The sequence below is a fragment of the Coenobita brevimanus genome, chromosome 72, assembly GCF_032717465.1.
Source record: "Coenobita brevimanus isolate Jiangsu-jjx chromosome 72, ASM3271746v2, whole genome shotgun sequence".
Lineage (NCBI taxonomy): Eukaryota > Metazoa > Arthropoda > Malacostraca > Decapoda > Coenobitidae > Coenobita > Coenobita brevimanus.
The window spans coordinates 8,508,171-8,529,532 of NC_137025.1; the positions used below are offsets into that span (position 1 = coordinate 8,508,171).

General features: G+C 44.4%; 1 protein-coding gene across 1 annotated transcript in view; it reads left to right on the plus strand.

Annotated features, from left to right (window-relative positions):
* The window catches only part of LOC145407012 (uncharacterized), a 122,819-nt gene that overhangs the window by 20,584 nt on the left and 80,873 nt on the right, over window positions 1-21,362 (plus strand). Inside the window, exons 3-4 of the mRNA XM_080278026.1 lie at window positions 18,326-18,394; window positions 20,510-20,820. Coding sequence (XP_080134152.1) covers window positions 18,326-18,394; window positions 20,510-20,820 — 380 coding nt within the window. The remainder of the gene's footprint in view (window positions 1-18,325; window positions 18,395-20,509; window positions 20,821-21,362) is intronic.

Consider the following 21,362-nt stretch of genomic DNA (forward strand, 5'->3'; position numbering starts at 1 on the left):
GCATAGCACCTAAGACACAGCATATTCACACCAATAAGGGACATGAAAGAGTGAAATGAGGTGTTTGAGGTAGGTATAGTATGGAAAATACAGTAGAGTACAGTATGAAACATTCTGCCTACTTACAGCAAGTCCATGGCCATCTCGATGAATAACCGCCTCCTCTTGGACTCTGACTGTAAGAAGGATTTCCTGAAGCACTTGCAGTACACTGTTCATGAAGTCTTGCACTGAACTTAGTCATTCGCACTCATAAGTCCATTCTCTTCACACTGCGCACTCTTGTCTAACTTATGCTCCATTGTAACTTAATAAGTGTTGCACTCTGCACTTTAACTTTTTCCACTCATAACCAATTTCAAAAGCAATAACACACAAGTCTATTTACGTTAAATTTAGTTCAAAAATTGTCTTTTCACTCACAACTGTAAATCCTTAACACAATGCACTGTTTTTTTCACTGCACAACACTGTAAATTCCTGTGTGGTCTAGTGGAAAAGTTCTTGGCGTCTATTCACTGTCAGAGTCTGAGAGTATCACTGGCAGGTGACCTAGGGGTGCATCGCTGGGTCTTGGTGATGGCGTACCCACTGCGACGACTCTGAAGACAGACGCAAACTCACGTCGAGCGGTGACTCCACCATGGTTGATGTGCTGGGCTGTGGCTCGGAGCATGAGGGCCTGTCTTGGGGAGGGAACGGAGTGGAGCCAGGGCTGGGCACAGCGGGGGTCATGGGCCTGAAAAAACTGTCAATCGTTGATTGACGCAAGGAACGACGATTCTGACAATTGATGATGCGCTGCCTGAATACATGCACTTCCTCCACAAGTCCCAAGGGCCCCATCTCCCTGTCGCAGTCCGGGTGTTCCAGGTAGTTGAGAACGAACTCTAGGTGTTCCCGGAGTGCTCTTAGCTTGGGGATGGCTGGAGTTGTGTCATGCTGAGAGGAGTCCGCATCATCGCCGCCGTCCTCGTCGGAATCTTCAAGCTGGGTACTGACACCTGCAACTGAAGATGCGATCTCGATATCAGACAAGGTCTGATACCCAGGATCGCCCTCGTCGTCATCCAACTGCTCACGCACATCGTCCACATCAACATTGTTGCCATGCGTAGTAGAAGTGCATGGAAGTCATCCACGTCAAAACCTAGGAAATCGTACTCCACATTCGTTCTGAGAAGCAGACGAGACCAACCATTTTCTAGAGTCTTGACAGGGATTTCCTTCCATGCACTGGCCCAGTTGTAGATTGCAGACTTGATGTTGTAGCGGCGAAGGTTTTCCAAAGTCTGCTGGCCTCGTGTGTCCCGTCCCTCCCTGCGCTCGTCCTCATCCTCGAGAACAACCATCACCTCGTCCAGGAACTTCCGTCGGTATAGGCGCTTTGTTGCCACGATCACTCCTTGGTCCATTGGTTGGATGAGAGCAGTCGTATTAGGTGGTAGAAACATTCACCTAATCCGGCCATTCTCAGCCACCAAGTCCCTGTCGCACGGGTGGGCAGGTGCATTGTCAAGGAGAAGGAGGGCCTTTACCTGGTCGCGTGGGATTCCCAGTGTCTCCGTCTGGTAATGTATGGCCTCCTTGACGAAGTGGCGGTAGAACCAGTCTTTGAAGGTCTGGGCTGTAAACCATGCCTTCAAAGAATGGTACCAGACGACAGGAAGGACATCCATCACCCCACGAAGACACTGAGGCTGCTTTGCACGGCCAACAATAACGGGCTTAAGCCGGTGCATGCCGTTAGCATTGGCACAACACAAAGCAGATATCCGTTCCTTGGAGAGCTTGCGGCCAGGTACACGCTTCTCCGTCTCCTCGGCTAGAGTGTTTGTTGGCAAAGAGCGATAGAATAAACCAGTTTCGTCAGCGTTGTAGACTTGACCGAGAGTGAGGCCCTCCCTGTCGATGAAGCCCTTCACCTTCTGCCGAAACTCGTCAACTCCATCCTCGTTAGCGTCCAAAGCTTCGCCATGAGCTTTACGGTTGGTAAGGCCATTCCGTAACATGAACGCGAAGAGCCAACCCTCGGATGCCTTGAAGTCTAGGGCGTCGTGAAGCCTGGCGAACTTCTCAGCAGCAGCCTTCAGCTCCGTACCACGTACCATCACACCAGCAGCACGTTGCTATCGATGCCAAATCAGCGTGGAGCAGTCGACTTCAGCAAACTTGGGAGTAAACATCACCTTCCTCTCCACGTTTTATTTGCTTCTCGACGAGAAGTCAGCCGTGTACTGCATGAGTTTGTCTCGGGATCTCTTGATATCGAACAAAGTAGATCGGGCCAGGTTGAACTCGCAGAAATACGGGAAGAAGACCACCCCGCATCTACTTTCTCCAATATCTCCCGTTTCTTCTCCAGAGTCAACACCTCTCTCTTCCTCTTCTCAGGCGGCAGGGCCATCATCACACACACTAATAAGAGGCACGAGAGCAGGAGGAGTGCCTGCAGCAGGTAAGGAATCACCACAAAGGCGAGCACGTGGGCAGCCATGATGACGAGCGTGCACACGCGACGAGAGACAGGCGGAAAGTGGGGAGGATGCAGGGGCGCTCTATCGGACGTCGGAGGAATGACGTGCCGTAACAAAGCTGTCCCGCGCCTTGCGCGCCAGATTCAAATCACAGGCGGGAATTTTTTTTTTTTCTTCTAATTTTTTTTTGGGTTTTCGGACCATTTTGGGAATATTGGATCCCGGGACAATTATGTCCGGTTAGTGGGGATGTTCGGATATTAGAGGGATTACTTATGTATATATATATATATATATATATATATATATATATATATACAGGTAACTCGCATGGAACGCGCTCGCAATTATACACGGTAAGGGCTGGGATACATATAAGACAACGTAAGATTAAAAAACCATTATGAAAACTAGAAATTAACGCAGGAGAGGCCTTTGAAAGATCAAATCCTCGAACGTCACCGCAGCGCGTGGTTTGTTTTGATTACGTGACGATCTAGGCGGGAAATTATTCAGTGAGTGAGACATTCCCGAGTACAGTAGCACAGTATTTGTAAGTTAAATATTTATAGTACTGTACTGTTCTGGTAAGTTTATTTGCAACTTAAAGTACTATTAAATAACGTTAAAGCAAGAAATAAAGTCTTATAACCAGTTTACCTGATAGGCGTCAGAATATTGCCTTTTTTATTTGTTCGTTTTTTCCACAGTACTGTACAGTATTTGTAAGTTAAATATTTACTGTTCTCGTATGTACTGTATTTGTAAGCACTTAAATAAAGTTAAATAATTAAATAAAGGCTTGTAACCAGTTAACCCGAATTATATGATTACCCATGATCGGCGTCGGAATATTGCCTTTTTTGTTTGTTCGTTAAACTCTTACTGTACTGCTTTTCTACAGTACTGTATTTGTAAGTTAAATATATACTGTTCTGGTATGTACTAGTAAGCAATTAAAGCATTAAATAAAGCCTTGTAACCAGTTAACCTGATTTATATGATTACCCATGATCGGCATCGGAATATTGCCATTTTTGTTTGTTCGTTAAAGACTTATAATAAGAGAAAAATACATTTTTGTCTTGGTATCTTTACCTATTTGCTCAGGTTTGCTGTAATGGTTTGGATCATTTGATGCAATGCAACTTGTAGAAAACTGTGAAAACTTTCGGGCAGTGAACGAAAATCTGGGACATGAGACTGACCTTGACTTCACCCTCTCATGTATCATCTGTCAGTTCTCCACCTGCTATCGTGAGGAGTGGATGTACGATTTTTTTGCTCGTGGCCATGCCTAACCACACATAGTTACACCCATTATCTCGACCCAGACAGAAAATACAACCTTTTTCCTCCCTTGCAAAACACACTCAACCACCCTGTTTACGAGACAGCAATATATATTGCGAAAATAACAAGGTAAAATGATAAAGATGAACGTAAAATGATAGAGAAAGATGAACATGTTATGACGGAAGAAGTACGTTTTCCCCGTCTGTAAACGTATTTATTTCTGCTTTGTATCTGTATTCGTAATAATTAGACTTATTGTTAGTTCTGAAACTGCATTAAGATTCTATTTTTAGCCATTCTCGTGGTGTGGGAGCTGGAAGTTGTGACACAACTTCCTTATTGCTAATTGGACTGACCCTTCACTTTCTTCTCCCGTGGCCTTGGAGGACGTGCAGTTTTCTCATTTAGGACTGAAAATTCAACTCTTTCGCTCCCTTTTCCAAGCATGGGCACAACGATAACGTAAAAAATAACTCTAAACTACCATAAACATATATCAAAAAGGTGAAAATGTATTCATAACATTTTTTTTTTTCCAGCCATTCCTGACATTATGTACTGAAATCATTCGATATCACAGTACTGCATTTCTAAGTTAAATATGTACTGTTCTGGTAAGTACTTGTAAGTTAAAGCACTGGTACCAGTTAACCTGATTTATATGATTACCTATGATCGAAGTCGGAATGTTTCCTTGTGTTTACGTACAGTATTTGTGTGTTGAAGTTTTGCTCTGGAGTACTGTATTTGTGAGTTATAACATTAAATAAACCTTCTAACCACTTAAAGTGCTTTCTAATGATTACCAGTGACAGATAACAGCAAAACAACACATTTGGGGGGTCTAGGGAGCAAAATACGGAGTAGTTTAAGTATACGCGATTTCGCACCTAACACGGCACGGTAGGAACGAAACCCACGTGTTCCGTGCGAGTTACCTGTATATATATACATGTATATATATGTATGTATGTATGTATATCTCATCTCATCTCATCTCATCAGCCGTTTGAGTGTCCACTGCAGGACCTGCCCATCCCGACCGAAATGGGGATGATACAGCCAATATATCTCGACCACATGGCTTAGGCTGTCTGGTGGAGATTGTATGTAGGGTGAGAAGTGCTTGTAAGTGTAATTGTAGTGTTGGAGTGGCTTTGGATGTGTGTGTAGTCTGTGAACCAAGTGTAATCGGCCCGTGCAAGCCGACTGGGTGCAAGCATTCTTTATAGTATGCGACACTGGTTTAACCGCAGCACCCCTTATGTACGCCAATGCAGTACATGGCCAGAAGAACGCTCCCAAAGTTTATTACCCTGGCAGGGGGCGAACCCTCGTTCTTCAATGTACGAAAATGCACTCTTTACCACTGTACCACAGAGGCTCCATATATGTATATATATATATATATATATATATATATTTATATATGTATGTATATACAGTACTCGTCAAAATTATTCAGCGTTGTCTGCTGGGCGCGCAATACTTATGGCCCAAAAAGAATCACCCATTTTGGGGGGTAAAAATTGAGCCACAAGTTTGCGCCGCGAGCATGACGTCACGGTAGCCTGAGGCCTTCCGACGCGCTGGTTGGTTCCCGCCTCAGTCGCCCACGGGCTGCCTGAGAGAGAGGAACTCCACCGCGTGTCCCTCTCAAATTGCGCCATTTTTTACCAAGTGTCCCGTAGTGTTTTGGGGTTTACCACTTTGTTATGGCACCTACCTGTGAACTATCGAGTGAAATCATATTCCAGATCATTGCTCTAAAGAAGGCAGGCCACCAGACAAAGGAAATTAGTGAATTGGTTGGTGTGGCACGATCGACAGTGCGTCGTTGGTGTGCGTGGTTTCGGTTGGAAAACAGTGGTGAAGTTCCCACAAAGAGACCGAGGTCCGGTAGGCCTAGGAAAACTTCCCCAAGGTCTGTTAATGTTTTAAAATATGCAGTGGAGTTTAATCCTCGTGTGAGTGCAAGGAAAATAAAGGAGAGCAACCCGGAAGTGTTTGGTGAGGTGTCAGTGAGAACAGTGTCTCGTAGGGTGCATGAGCTTGGTTACACAAGTCATAGGCCTGTGAAAAAGCCTCTTCTCACCAAGAGCCACAGAATTTGTAGGTTTCCTTTGCTAATAAATATCTAAACTGGGGTGAGGAGCAATGGTTGTCAGTGTTGTAGTCTGATGAGGCAACGTTTAGTGTTACCTGTAACAGACGAGCACGTGTGTATTGACGCAAAGGTTGTGACCCACTTGACCCACGGTATGTGGAAAGCACAGTAAAACAGCCTGATTCACTCATGGTATGGGGTTGTTTCTCAGGGAAGGGTTTGGGGAAGCTTGTTGTACGTCCCAAGAACCTCAGAGTGAATCAGGATGTTTACCTGGAGCTTCTGTGTGATCATTTACCAGACTCCTTCGAGCTAACAGGTGTTCGAGTGTTTCAGCAGGACGGTGCACCTGCTCACAAGGCCAAATCGGTCACCAATTGTCTTCATGAGTGCGAGGTATCATTCATGAAAGACTGGCCAGGAAATAGCCCAGACTTCAACCTGATTGAAAACCTCTGGTACCTCATAAGGAAGAGTCTCCAAGGGAAGGACGTGAGCTCTCTGCCTTAGCTGGAAGCCGCCATTCGTGACTCCTGGGACAAAATACCCCTCCAGCACCTCAGGAGCCTCACCATTTCACTTCCAAGACGTCTCAGGTCCGTGAAGAAGCATAAAGGCTACCCTACGAAGCACTAAAGGTAAATAAAATGCATTATTTATATGTTTTTTCAATGTTGAAAGGTTTGTTTCTTAGGAGGGATGCATGGTGCTCCATACTTCTGACGAGCACTGTATATATGGAGCCTCTGTGGTACAGTGGTAGACTGTGCGTTTTGCATGCTGGTGGTCGCGGGTTCACCTCCCGCCAGAGTTGTAAAAACTTTAGGAAGTGTTCACTGAACCACTTACTACTTTGGTGGACAAAAGGGATGCTGTGGTTGAACTAGTGTCACATACTAGAACGCTTGCACCCAATTGGCTTAAGGCTGGCCGATTGCACTTGGTTCACAGACTACACACACATCCAAATCCACTACAACATTTCAATCACACTCACAAGCACTTCTAACCCTACATACAATCTCTGCCAGACAGCTTAAGCTACTGGGTAGAGATACGGTGGCTGTATCGTTCCTGCTTCGGTAGGGATAGGCTGATCCTGCAGTGGACCTCAATGGCTGGTGATGATGATGATGATTATATATATATATATATATATATATATATATGTATAAAAGTAATCCCTCCACTTTCCGATGTAATAGAGCCAAAAGCATGTCCGGAAAGTGGGCCCCATCCTCCTGGACTTGTACTTATGGACCCTAACCTACTCTGACTCAGAAAAACACCTATATAACTCCCTACTGGACATGCATAGCACCTATTTAGGACCTAAATAACACCAATAAGGGACATAAAAGACTGAAATAAATGCAAAAGAACCAGAGAATGAGGTTTAGAGGTGAGTTTATACAATATTAAACATTCTGGGTACTTACAACAAGTCCCTGGCTCCTGGACTGGTTTCAACCACAGTTTGCACTCCATAGTTAATCCTTTGCACTCTAAATTCTAATTTCTTAACACTGCACAACACTGTAAATTCCCGTGTGGTCTGGTGGCGAGGTATTGCAGTTTATTCACTGTTTATTCACAAAAAACGAGCACATGTGGCTTCCAACACGATAAGCATCTGCTCTCAATCGGAGTTAGGCTGTGACTGTTGATGATGGGGTAACAGAGTTGCCAGATCGCAATGGCCAGATTACAAAACTCCTCAATTTTCATTACCAAATTTAACTTTTCATTAACAATTCGTAAAGCTAGCATTTATTCTTCACTAATTACAGTAATCACTCTAATATCCGGACGCCTAATATCCAAACATCCCCACTACTCGGACATAATTGTCCGGGGATCCAATATTCCCAAAATGGTCCGAACTCCCCCCCCCCCCCAAAAAAAAAAAAAAAAAAAAAAAAAATCCCGCCCGTAATTTGAACTTGCCGCGTGCGGCGCGGGAGAGCATTATTGTGGCGCTTCATTCCTCCGACTTCCGATAGAGCGCCGCTGCATCCTCCCCACTTTCCGCCTGTCTCTCGCCGCGAGTGCACGCTCGTCGTTGTGGCTGCCCACGTGATCGCTTTTGTGGTGGTGCCTTACCTGCTGCAGGGACTCCTGCTGCTCTCAGGCCTCCTCTTAGTGTGTGTGATGATGGCCCCGCCACCTGAGAAAAGGAAGAGAGTGGTGCTGACTCTGGAGAAGAAGCGGGAGATATTGGAGATTGTAGATGCGGGGTGGTCTTCCTCCCGCATTCTCCGCGAGTTTAACCTGGCCCGGTCTACTTTGTTCGATATCAAGAGATCCCGAGACAAACTCATGCAGTACACGGCTGACTTCTCATCGAGAAGCAAACGCAACGTGGAAAGGAAGGTTATGTTTACCCCCAAGTTTGCAGAAATTGACCGATCCACGTTGATTTGGTATCGACAACAACGTGCTGCTGGTGTGATGGTATGTGGAACGGAGCTGAAGGCTGCTGCTGAGAAGTTCGCCAGGCTTCACGACGCCCTAGACTTCAAGGCATCCGAGGGTTGGCTCTTTGCGTTCAAGTTACGGCATGGCCTTACCAACCGTAAAACACATGGCGAAGCATTGGACGCTAACTAGGATGGAGTTGATGAGTTTCAGCACAAGGTGAAGGGCTTGATCGACAGGGAGGGCCTCACTCTCGGTCAAGTCTACAACGCAGACGAAACTGGCCTATTCTGTTGCTCGCTGCCAACGAACACTCTAGCCGAGGAGACGGAGAAGCGTGTACCTGGCTGCAAGCTCTCCAAGGAACGGATATCTGCTTTGTGTTGTGCCAATGCTAACGGCATGCACCGGCTTAAGCCCGTTGTTGTTGGCCGCGCAAAGCAGCCTCGGTGCCTTTGTTGGGTGATGGATGTCCTTCCTGTCGTCTGGTACCATTCTTTGAAGGCATGGTTCACAGCTGTGATCTTCAAAGACTGGTTCCACCGCCACTTCGTCAAGGAGGTCATCCATTACCAGACGAAGACACTGGGAATCCCGCGCGACCAGGTAAAGGCCCTCCTTCTCCTTGACAATGCACCTGCCCACCCGTGCGACAAGGACTTGGTTGCTGAAAATGGCCGTATTAGTTGCATGTTTCTGTCACCTAATACGACTGCTCTCATCCAACCAATGGACCAAGGAGTGATCGTGGCAACAAAGCGCCTATACCGTCGGAAATTCCTGGACGAGGTGATGGTTGTTCTCGAGGACGAGGATGTGCGCAGGGAGGGACGGGACACACGAGGCAAGCGGACTTTGGAAAACCTTCGCCGCTACAACATCAAGGCTGTGCTGTACAACTGGGCTAGTGCATGGAAGGAAGTCCCTGTGAAGACTCTGGAAAATGGTTGGTCTCATCTGCTTCTCAGAACGGATGTGGAGTACGATTTTCTAGGCTTTGACGTGGATGACTTCCATGCACGGCTACATACGCACAACGACGATGTAGATGTGGACAATGTTCGTGAGTGGTTGGATGACGACGAGGGTGATCCTGGGTATCAGACGTTGTCTGATATTGAGATCGCGTCTTCAGTTGCAGGTGTCAGTATCGAACTTGAAGATTCCGACGCTGAAGGCGACGATGATGCGGACTCCTCTCAGCAGGACACTACTCCAGCCATCCCCAAGCTGAGCGCACTCCGGGAACATCTAAAGTTCGTCCTAGACTACCTGGAACACCCGGACTGCAACAGGGAGATGGGGCCCTTGGGACTCGTGGAGGAAGTGCGTGCTTTCAGGCAGCGCATCATCAATCGTCAGAATCGTCGGTCATTGCGTCAACCAACCATTGACAGTTTTTTCAGGCCCGTGACCCCCGCTGTGCCCAGCCCTGGCTCCACTCCGTTGCCTCCCCAAGACAGGCCCTCATGCTCCGAGCCACAGCCCAGCACATCAGCCACGGTGGGGTCACCGCTCGACGTGAGTTTGCGGCTGTCTTCAGAGTCGTCTGCAGTGGGTACGCCATCACCACGACCCAGCGATGCACCCCTAGGTCACCTGCCAGTGATACTCTCGGACTCTGACAGTGAATAAACAGCAAGAACTACTCCACTAGACCACATGGGAATTTAGAGTGTTGTGCAGTGAAAAAAACAGTGTGTTGTGTTAAGGATTTACAGTTGTGAGAGGAAAGACTCAATTGGAAAAATATTTAACGTAAATAGACTTGTTTGTTTTGGCTTTGGAATATTATAAGAATGGGAAAAGTTAAAGTGCAACACTTAGTAAGTTACAATGGAGCATTAGTTAGACAAGAGTGCACACTGTGAAGAGAACGGACTTCTGTGTGCGATTGACTAAGTTCAGTGCAAGACTTCAGGAGCAGTGTACTGCAAGTGCTTCAGGAAATCCTTCTTACTGTCAGAGTCCGAGAGGAGGCGGTTATTCATCGAGGTGGCCATGGACTTGCTGTAAGTAGGCAGAATGTTTCATACTGTACTTTTTTTCCATACTATACTTACCTCATTTCACTCTTTAATGTCCTTTATTGGTGTGAATAGGGTGTTAGGAGTTATGCATGTGCAGTAGGAAGGTGTTTTTCTGAGTTAGGCTAGGTTAGGGTCCATAAGTACCAGTCTAGGAGCCAGTCACCAGAATGTTTATTAATGTATGAACATACTTCTAAACCCTCATTTTATGTTTCTTTTGCATTTATTTCAGTCATTTATGTGCCTTATTGGTGTGATTTGGGTCTTAAATAGGTGCTATGCATGTCCAGAGGGAGTTGCATAGGTGTTTCTCTGAGTTAGGGTCCATAAGTACAAGTCCATAAGCTGAGGCCCAATATCCGGACAGAACCAATATCCGGACCTACCTATGGCTCTATTACAGTAACCCCTCCAATATCCGGATCAATAGAGCCATCGGTAGGTTCGGATATTGGTTTTGTCCGGATATTGGGCCCCAGCTTATGGACTTGTACTTACGGACCCAAACACAGAGAAACACCTATACAACTCCCTCCGGACATGCATAGCACCTATTTAAGACCCAAATCACACCAATAAGGCACATAAATGACTGAAATAAATGCAATAGACACATAAAATGTGGGTTTAGAAGTATGTTCATACATTAATAAACATTCTGGTACTCATGGACTCTAACTGAACCTAACCTAACCGAACCTAACCGAACTCTGAAAAACACATTCCTACTGCACATGCATGAGGCAAGTTTAGTATGGAAAGAAGTACAGTATGACACTTTCTGGTAAGTATAGTATGGGAAAAAATACAATATGAAACATTCTGGTAAATATAGTATGGGAAATAGTACAACATGAAACATTTTGGCTACTTACAGCAAGTCCCTGGCCACCTCGATGAATAACCGCCTCCTCTCGGACTCTGACAGTAAGAACGATTTCCTGAAGCACTTGCACTACACTCTTCCTGAAGTCTTGCACTGAACTTAGTCAATAACACATAGAAGTCCGTTCTTTTCACAGTGTTCACTTTAGTCCAAATAATGTTCCATTAAATTTAAGTGTTGCACATTAACTTTTCCCAAGTTTTTTTAAGTTTCCAAAGTCAAAACAAAGAAGGTTAGTTACGTTAAATTTCTTTTCTACTTAGTCTTTTCTCCCAACTTGAAAACCTTAACACAAGACACCGTTTTTTTCACTGCACAACACTCAAAATTCCCGTGTGGTCTAGTGGAGAAGTTCTTGCTGTTTATTCACTGTCAGAGCCCGAGAGTATCACTGGCAGGCGTCCAAGGGGTGCATCGGTGGGTAGTGGTGATGGCGTACCGACTACAGAAGACTCTGAAGACAGCCGCAAACTCACGTCGAGCGGTGACTCCACTGTAGCTGATGTGCTGGGCTGTGGCTCAGAGCATGAGGGCCTGTCTTGGAGAGGCAACGGAGTGGAACCAGGGCTTGGCACAGCGGGGGTCACGGGCCTGAAAAAACTGTCAATCGTTGACTGACGCAAGGACCGACGATTCTGGCGATTGATGATGCGCTGCCGGAAAGCACGCACTTCCTCCACGAGTCCCAAGGGCCCCATCTCCCTGTCGCAGTCCGGGTGTTCCAGGTAGTCTAGGACGAACTCTAGATGTTCCCGGAGTGCGCTCAGCTTGGGGATGGCTGGAGTAGTGTCCTGCTGGGCGGAGTCTGCATCATCATCGCCTTCGTCGTCGGAATCTTCAAGTTCGGGACTGACACCAGCAACCGAAGACGCGATCTCGATATCAGACAACGTCTGATACCCAGGATCACCCTCGTCGTCGTCCAACCACTCACGAACATCGTCCACATCAACATCGTCGCCGTGCGTACGTAGCCGTGCATGGAAGTCATCCACGTCAAACCCTAGGAAATCGTCCTCCACATCTGTTCCGAGAAGCAGACGAGACCAACCATTTTCAAGAGTTTTCACAGGGACTTCCTTCCATGCACTAGCCCAGTTGTACAGCGCAGACTTGATGTTGTAGCGGCGAAGGTTTTCCAAAGTCCGCTTGCCTCGAGTGTCACGTCCTTCCCTGCGCTCGTCCTCGTCCTCGAGAACCACCATCACCTCGTCCAGGAACTTCCGACGGTACAGGCGCTTTGTTGCCACGATCACTCCTTGGTCCATTGGTTGAATGAGAGCAGTCGTATTAGGTGGCAGAAACATGCACCTAATACGGCCATTCTCAGCAACCAAGTCCTTGTCGCACGGGTGGGCAGGTGCATTGTCGAGGAGAAGGAGAGCCTTTACCTGGTCGCGAGGAATTCCCAGTGTCTTCGTCTGGTAATGTATGACCTCCTTGACGAAGTGATGGTGAAACCAGTCTTTGAAAATCACAGCTGTGAACCATGCCTTCAAAGAATGGTACCATACGACAGGAAGGACATCCATCACCCCACGAAGGCACCGAGGCTGCTTTGCACGGCCAACAATAACGGGCTTAAGCCGGTGCATGCCGTTAGCATTGGCACAACACAAAGCAGATATCCGTTCCTTAGAAAGCTTGCGGCCAGGTACACGCTTCTCCGTCTCATCAGCGAGAGTGTTCGTTGGCACCGAGCGATAGAATAGGCCAGTTTCGTCAGCGTTATAGACTTGACCGAGAGTGAGGCCCTCCCTGTCGATCAAGCCTTTCACCTTGTGCCGAAACTCGTCCACTCCATCCTCGTTAGCGTCCAATGCTGCACCATGTGCTTTACGGTTAGTAAGGCCATGTCGCAACTTGAACACGAAGAGCCAACCCTCGGATGCCTTGAAGTCTAGGGCGTCGTGAAGCCTTGCAAACTTCTCAGCAGCAGCCTCCAGCTCCGTTCCACGTACCATCACACCAGCTGCACGTTGCTGTCGATACCAAATCAACGTGGAGCGGTCGATCTCTGCATACTTGGGGGTAAACATAACCTTCCTCTCCACGTTGCGTTTGCTTCTCGACGAGAAGTCAGCCGTGTACTGCATGAGCTTGTCTCGGGAACGCTTGATATCAAACAAAGTCGACCGGGCCAGGTTGAACTCGCGGAGAATGCGAGAGGAAGACCAACCCGCATCAACCTTCTCCAATATCTCCCGTTTCTTCTCCAGAGTCAACACCACTCTCTTCCTTTTCTCAGGAGGCGGGGCCATCATCACACACACTAAGAGTAGGGCAGAGAACAGCAGGAGGCCTTGCAGCAAGTACGGCACCACCACAAAAGCGAGCACGTGGGCAGCCATGGCGAAGAGCGTAGGTCTTGTCGCGGTGAGAGACAGGCGGGAAGTGGGGAGGATGCAGCGGCGCTCTATCGGACGTCGGAGGAATGACGAACCAAAACAATGCTCTCACGCGGCGCGCGCGGCAAGTTCAAATTACGGACGGCAAAAAATCGAGTTTTTTCCCATTTTTTTTGGATTTTCGGACCATTTTGGGAATGTTTGATCCCAGGACGATAAGGTTCGGTTAGTGGGGATGTTCGGATATTGGGCGTCCGGATATTAGAGTGATTACTGTACGTCGGATATTGGAGTGATTACTGTATATATACAAGTGTAAATTGTTGTAATCACTCATCTTATAATTAACAGAATGTTTATTATTTTCACATTATGTTGGCTAGCAGATTAATCAGAGAGAACAAACAATCCACCATCTCCATCCTGTGTATCCTCACACGTGAAAAATCCGTTTGGTATTGATTCTGATTCATTACCAAATGAATTTTTCATTACCAAATTGGCCCACATTTGGTAATGAAAAATACCAAATGGTAACCCTGGTGGGGGAGGGGGGAAGGGGGAGGAAGGAAGGGGTGAAGGGTCTATGGTGTAACAGCTGTTTTGCACCACACGGCAATTTCAAATTATGAGTGAGAAAAAAATCGGATTTTGGGGGGATTTTTTTCTTTTTTGGCCATTTTTGGGATCTGAAGGTCCAGGTCCACAATGTCTGGTAAGTGGGGTGTCCGGAAAGTGGGCGTCCGGATAGTTTGGGGATTACTGTATATATATATATATATATATATATATATATATATATATATATATATATATATATATATATACATACACACACACACACATATATATATACCTGAGGTATACCCCAGTTTAACGATGCACTTGGTTAGGTAAAAACCCATCGTTAGGCGGGGTATCGTATATGGGGATGGTTTTAATATGTACTGGGATGCATTTTTCAGCCTTGGGTTCCCCTCAATCAAGTCCAAAACCAACCCAAATGAGCAAAAAACAAATTTAAAGGCACTCTAAATGGCCTAACAGCCGTAAAAGAAGCTAACTTAAGCCTAACACCTGTAAATAACTCACCAAAACCAACAAATAAAATATGAAAATCATTAAAATATGTCTGAAAAAAAATCAAACTTAGTAAACTGTATCCCCAAATGACAATGTTTACTCCACCTATCACTAAAACACATTAATGTAGGTCTAAAAACTGATTATAAATCAATTTATACATGAAATTTTAGTCTAAAACATCATCAAAATCAGTTAAAAAAAAAAAAAAAAAAAAAAAAAAAAAAAAAATCCATCGTTAAACCAGGGTTTGGCCATCGTTAGGTAGGGTATGGTAGTATTTCTACCCTCATCATTAAGCCAGGGTATCGCATCTAGGGTTGTCGTATATCGGGGTATTACTGTATACTGTATATATATACCGGTATATGGCTGGTGGGGGCGCTCAACATCCACTCACTCAATGTAGTGTTGCTCTCGGGTGTCTACCCTTTCCTCCATTCTTCTTTTCATTCATCATCATCTGTCTTTCTTTCCTTGATTCTTTCGACGTCCTTGTGCCTACGGGTGACTTTACATTCCCTCTTCTGTCTTTCTTTCCTTCATTCTTTCCTCATCCTTCAGCCTGTGGGTGACTGTACACTGAGTGACAAGCCATATGGTTTCCTGTACATTAGGAAACCATGTACTATGCTGGATGGTAACCATATAACCAAATTTTGGCACCTGGTGGTTTTGTGGGTAATCATGGTGCTCTAATCTGATTGAGCCAGTCAAGGTTTATATCCAAGGGGTGGTTGGGGTTTATGGCTCATGTAATGCCACTCGGGGATGAGTGAGGCTGGTCACTCCTATCTTAAATGTCAGGACCAACTTGCCTAGCCTTGGGCTCCAATGCTTCTCATGGGGCAGTGTACAGTCAGCCTAAGACGTGACGGCGGAGTATCCAGAAGTTTTCGGTCAGCGATAGTGCACATACTCTTCCTTATATCTTCACGAGGTTAAACCTTGTACGTAAAATTGTTACAAAAAACAATAAATCAATGCCAGAGTACCTGTATATTTCAAAATTGTACGAAGCAGTTCATTAATGACGATAATAGGAAATCCTAAACGAAAGTAATTGAAATTTCACAACTATTGCTCAGGAACAGTCAGGAATAATTTGTGGAGTTCAAATCTAGTATGGTAACACGCAATAATTTTTTAGTAGCGTAAGACTGAACAAAAAGGGGCTTCAATAAACAATTAAAATTAATTAATAATTATTATTTATAAAATAATTCCTGTTACAATACTAGGGAATAATTTAAAGTCATTTATTTCCATTTCCAAATGTCTCCATGGACGATGACAGAAAGCGGTAAGGCGGCGCAAGCCAGTAAGCTATTTTAAATGTTTCGATCAACACGCACGAAAGGAGATAACATTTACTCAAAGATATGAAGTTATTACATTGCCTTTGGCCAGTTTTCCATTAAGAAAAATCTCTGGATTATTTAATATAAGCCAGAGGGCTATCGGTGAAGGAGGTATAAATAAAAGAACCTCAAAATTTGCCTAGAGTCGGAGCTCCTTGGAGAATGCTAACTTCTGTCACAGTCTGATATCCTCAGTGCATAATCGATTAGCAAGAGTAATAAAATGCAGAGGTTCATAAACAAATCATTGAGTTCAAAACTTCCAAATCTGCATTTCCTGTTTAGCAGGACATTACAGTTTATTTAAAAAGACAGATATTAAGATTAAAAGATGGAGTAAAAAGTGCGTGCTTTTGCATTGCAAGAGTTTATGAATTCATGTTTTGGTCCTGTTTATTGCCTAGTGTAAGAGAAAAACGCAGAATCTGTCATACCTTCTTACAAGTAAAAATAATTTTGCATCAGTTGGGAATAAAGTTGCTAATTATAATTATTATCAGCGAGAGAAAGACGGAATAAAAGGCAGCATGGTCTTGTTGCTACCGCAGGCAGGGCATCATTACGAATAATAATTTCATTGTTATGGCATCCTTATTGTTGCTGTATCATCACCATAGCATTTGAAAATAATGCAGTGAATTGCAGTCACAGGAATTGTCCTTAACTGGTCTTCAAAACTAGAGCATCTGTATTTGAAATCCTGGGAAGCAAATCAAGAACACGGAGTTACAGGCCTACTGCCCACCACGCGTGGAGTAATACATTTCACATTCATTCAAATCGGGAAAGGTAACTATATAAGTGTTAACTTCTAATATATCACTGCCTTCTGTTATTCATTTTACATAATTCTTAGCGTGATGTTATATATGTTTTATTTGATATGACGTGATGAAGGCATTGAATGTTTGCCTTATATTCACTGTTTCATTGAACGTATGGCAGTGCAGAGTGACTGAAGCAATCTGAAACTCTCCCATCACTTCTTGGGGCGACTGTACATTAGGATTGGATGATGAATGAATGGATGATATGTATATACTGTATATGTATACTGGTATATATATTTATATGATTATATACATAGATGAAATTTTCTTTAAAATTCTAATGCATAGAAAATGGGGCCTCACAGGTACCTCCCATTCTTGTGCTTGTACAGATCACTAGACACCGCCTTTTATCGTGGAGAAAAATTTATTTATAAAACTTTAATTTCTCCTGCAAATGAAAATGTTCATTATGGTACTTGGAATTCAAAGTCGGACACACTGTTACAGTAGAGGGGTTAAGGTGTGTGTACATCATTGATAGAAGACAACAGTGCAAACCTATTTGGGTATACTCTCAGCATCCACATTGAACGTCTGCCATGGTTTGGCTTTGAATCCTAAACCCAGGGCACATGCGTTTCATGAAAACTATGATGACCACTGAGCCACTACAGCTTCTCTTTATGGTAGTAATAGTAGTACAGGACACTGAGTGCAACCCAAGGCTCATCTGAACATGAACCTGGTGAACTGCTGGCTGAAACTACCCTTCTTCCACAGTTCACCATCCTCCTTTCAGTGGTATAATTAAAGGATTGAGGAACATTGTACAACTGGTCATATCTGTGCCACCATGTGAAGACGTCCCTCTTCAGTACCTCTGTTTGCAGTGTAATATATGTAATGTATACTGTAATATATATATATATACACTAATATGTCAATGTAGTGCTGCTCTTGGGTGTCTGTCCTTTCCTCTTCTCCCACCTGTCCTTCCTTCCTCTTCTGTTTTTCTCTACTTCATTCTTTCCTTGTCCTTCTGCCTACGGGTGACTTTACACTCCCTCTTTTGTCTTTCTTTCTTTCATTCTTTCCTCTTCTTCTGCCTATGGGTGACTGTACACTGAGTAACAAGCCAAATTGTTTCCCGTACACCAGGAAACCATTTGCTACACTGGGTGGTAACCATATTACCAGATTATGGCGCCTGGTGGTTTAGTGGGTAATTAAAGTACTCCAGTCAGATTGAGCCAGTGAAGGTTTATATCCAAGGGGTGGTTAGGGTTATTGCTCACGTAATGCCACTCAAGGATGAGTGAGGCTGGTCACTGTCATCTTAAATGTCAGGACCAACATGCCTCGCCCCGGGCTCCAACACTCCTCATGGGGCAAGGTAGGATTGGATGATGGATGGATGTAAGAGAAGGAAAATAAACTGCAAAGAAGCAGTGGTAGGAAGCCTTAGCTCATAAGAATATGGCCCAGCACTAATCACCGCCACTTCTGCCTAGTAATTGCCATATAACTTTGTTGTGTTTTTATACAGGACTCTGGGAGTGGGACCCGTGAAGGGTGGGATGGCCCACCTGCCAGGAAGATGAGACGTATGGAGTGGGTAAGTTTTAATGTTATCAATGTGTATTATTCTGTGCTTCCTCCCTGCTTCAGTCATGCCTCCAAATTCATATCACCTCACTCAGCACTATGAAAATAGTATTCAACCTTTTGACTGTTGCAATATACTGTACAGTACATCAGCAGAATTAGATTGATGTCAGCCTGAATGCAATAATGAATAGCAAGGGAAGTGTTGTTGTTAACTGTTTGGGTGCTTGGGTCGTAAGCAAATAGTTTGGTGTCTACCCAAATAAAATACCGGTTCTCAAGTGTGTGAAAGGGTAAGACAGAATAGTCTCTTGTGCTGAGTGCAGTCTGGTACTGTATTATGTTAGTGCTGTACGTTATTTGACATGTTTATATTTCAATTTACGGCAACAGTAATAACTTTGAGAAGTATCGTAAATAATTTTTTTTGGTGTCATCCTTTAACCTATATGCTCACCATGTATTGGGTACTCTGTCTCGAGATTCAAGCTTACATTTCAGGTAACTTTTCCATTTAACATCTTAGCATATTTGATATATACAGAGAATATAGTAAATTGTCTTCAGGTTTTTCCAAGTGTTGAATATTGAAAAAGCATTGTTTATAAAGGCATCAGCAACATTTTAATTAAATGATGATGCACGTAAATTAAATTTAAATGAAGACCAACTTTACTGTTTACTTCATCATAGTCATACCAAAAGTCTTTCCCATCTCGCCAGTGTCATGCCTCTCCATCACTTCAGTTTTCTAGTTTGTCACTACTGGGTATGCTCCCTTCCTTCACTGTGAGAGATCTCTCCTTGCTGAATAAAATCATCTGGCAGTTGGAGGAGAATAAAAGCCAATGTCCCGAAGGGTTAAATGGAGAGGGTTTCTTCCTTTTTCACCATGAGAGGTCCCCTGTAAGCTGAATAAAATTGTGTGATGGAATCAAGAATTTACTTTTAAAAATAAGTCATAGTGAAGGGAATATTAACCTGATCTGTTTCCATATTACAATACTGAGCTGTTTAATCCTTTGACTGCTTGGATTTCTCTTGACTGAATGAAGTGATTTGTTTTAGAAAAAAAGAAAAATGTAGCAGTGAAAGAGGTTAATGTTTTTTTCCTCCCCATCCTGCCAAGATTTTATTAGCTAGGCAAAGTGTTTGTTGTTTTTTACTACTAGGATTTCTGTGAGCTGAACAAAATTGCAATAAACTGAATGAAATGCACAAGGTCATCCATAGCAGTGAATGGGTTAACCTGAGGAAACTGTTATTCCCTTTGTGTTATTTATTTTATTTTTTTTTTAATATATATAATTGGTAGATTAAATTGTGTGATTAGTCATTCTCATTCTTATGGGGACAGTATACTAGACTTTTTAAACTGCATGTTTTTTACACCCACATTATTCCTGTACACATATATTTGGACACTTTTGTATTATATTTTTCCTAATCTTGAAAAAAAAAAATTATTTTTTGGTTTTCCCTTCTCTCCTGATCACTTTTCTCCCTGTTCTCTGTCTGTCTGGTCTTCATTCTCGTCCTTTCTTTCCTTCTCCATACTCACATCCCAAAACACTGCTTGTTAAAAAGAAATTTTGCCAAGAGAATACATTCTCTTGCTCTCCATGGCAGAGATGAGAACTGATCTGCCCTCTCTATGTTTATTTAATCTCAGATCAACCCTGTCTTCTGTGAGAACTGCTGATAGCCCGTTCAAGATTTGCCAGGTGCTGAGGTTACAGCACAGCTATGTTTTCCTCCATTGCAAAAAGTCATCAGCACTTTTTGTTTTTCCTTCTGATATGGACAGATTTTATTTACTGTGCTGTCTTTTTCTTCAAGCCTTGTAAGGAAAGAATGTAGCTTGTTGTCCTGAGAACCCAGAGTACGTGTCGAGTCTGTAAGTGAAGAAGTATTCCGAGGAGAGGTGTCCGGTATTGGCCGGTCTCTCTGCAACGCCCAGACTTCTCAGGTGCGCTGAAAGAGACAGCTGAGGTCTCGAGTGGGTGAGTTATGTACACAATTGAGTAAAATTTTAGTAACCGAGCCTTGTGTGCGGTTGGGGTGGTCCCCCACTTGTGAAAGGCTCGTGCGAGTGGGATGTTGAGCAGGGTGTGTCTTCCTGCAGGGCGGGGCTGGGCGCTCCTCGCCGCCCCTCCACAAGTACCGGGATCGCCCTTACGTCGCCCGCAGGAGCCAGGAGTACCGGGGCCGTGGACGCCCTCGTCTCGACTACCGCAAGTTAACCCACTCACAGTTGAAGGAGATGAAAATGGCCAGGTTTGAGATGCCTCAGCCAGAGAAAAAGGATGTTAAGGACCAAGACAAAAAGTCCACTGGAGGCAAGAAAGTGAGAGAAGGAGACGAGGAGGAGGAGAAGGAGGGGGAGAAGAAGGAGGGAGCCACAGGTGGCTCCCCTGCACAAGAGGGTAAACAGAGGTAAGCCTTCCTACCCCATGTCCTCTCTCACTTCACTCTCACACCTCCGACTGCCGAAACCACAAAGTCAGAGCTCCCCCATCCCCTGACTTCCATCATGGTGGTCTGACCTTTTAATCTCATCAGGAACACACATTTGTAAAGCAGCACTTTACTCAGTTTCCATCCTCACACTGTCTTCTTAGGAACACACTGTAGTTTACCTTCCCATCATTTTGACAGGGCTTTATGAATGGGATCTTTGATCTGTCCTGTTCTAGAACAGGAACTTGCAGGTGGCTGATAAGGAGAAAGGTACCAATAATGCTTGGTAGATAACCAGTTAATTAAATTTGGCTTGTGCATGGCAGTGATGGCATCAGGAGTTTAAAACTTCCAAACAGTTCACTTCCAGATTCCTGCTGCTGGTATTTCATATCTTTAGAATGATGCCTTTTTATTCTTCCCACCATCAGGTGATATTATTTAGCCTGGGTGAGACGTTTTGTATTATTGGGATTGGAAGGTCTCCATTAGACCTTTCATTTAGAGAGTTCTTCCCT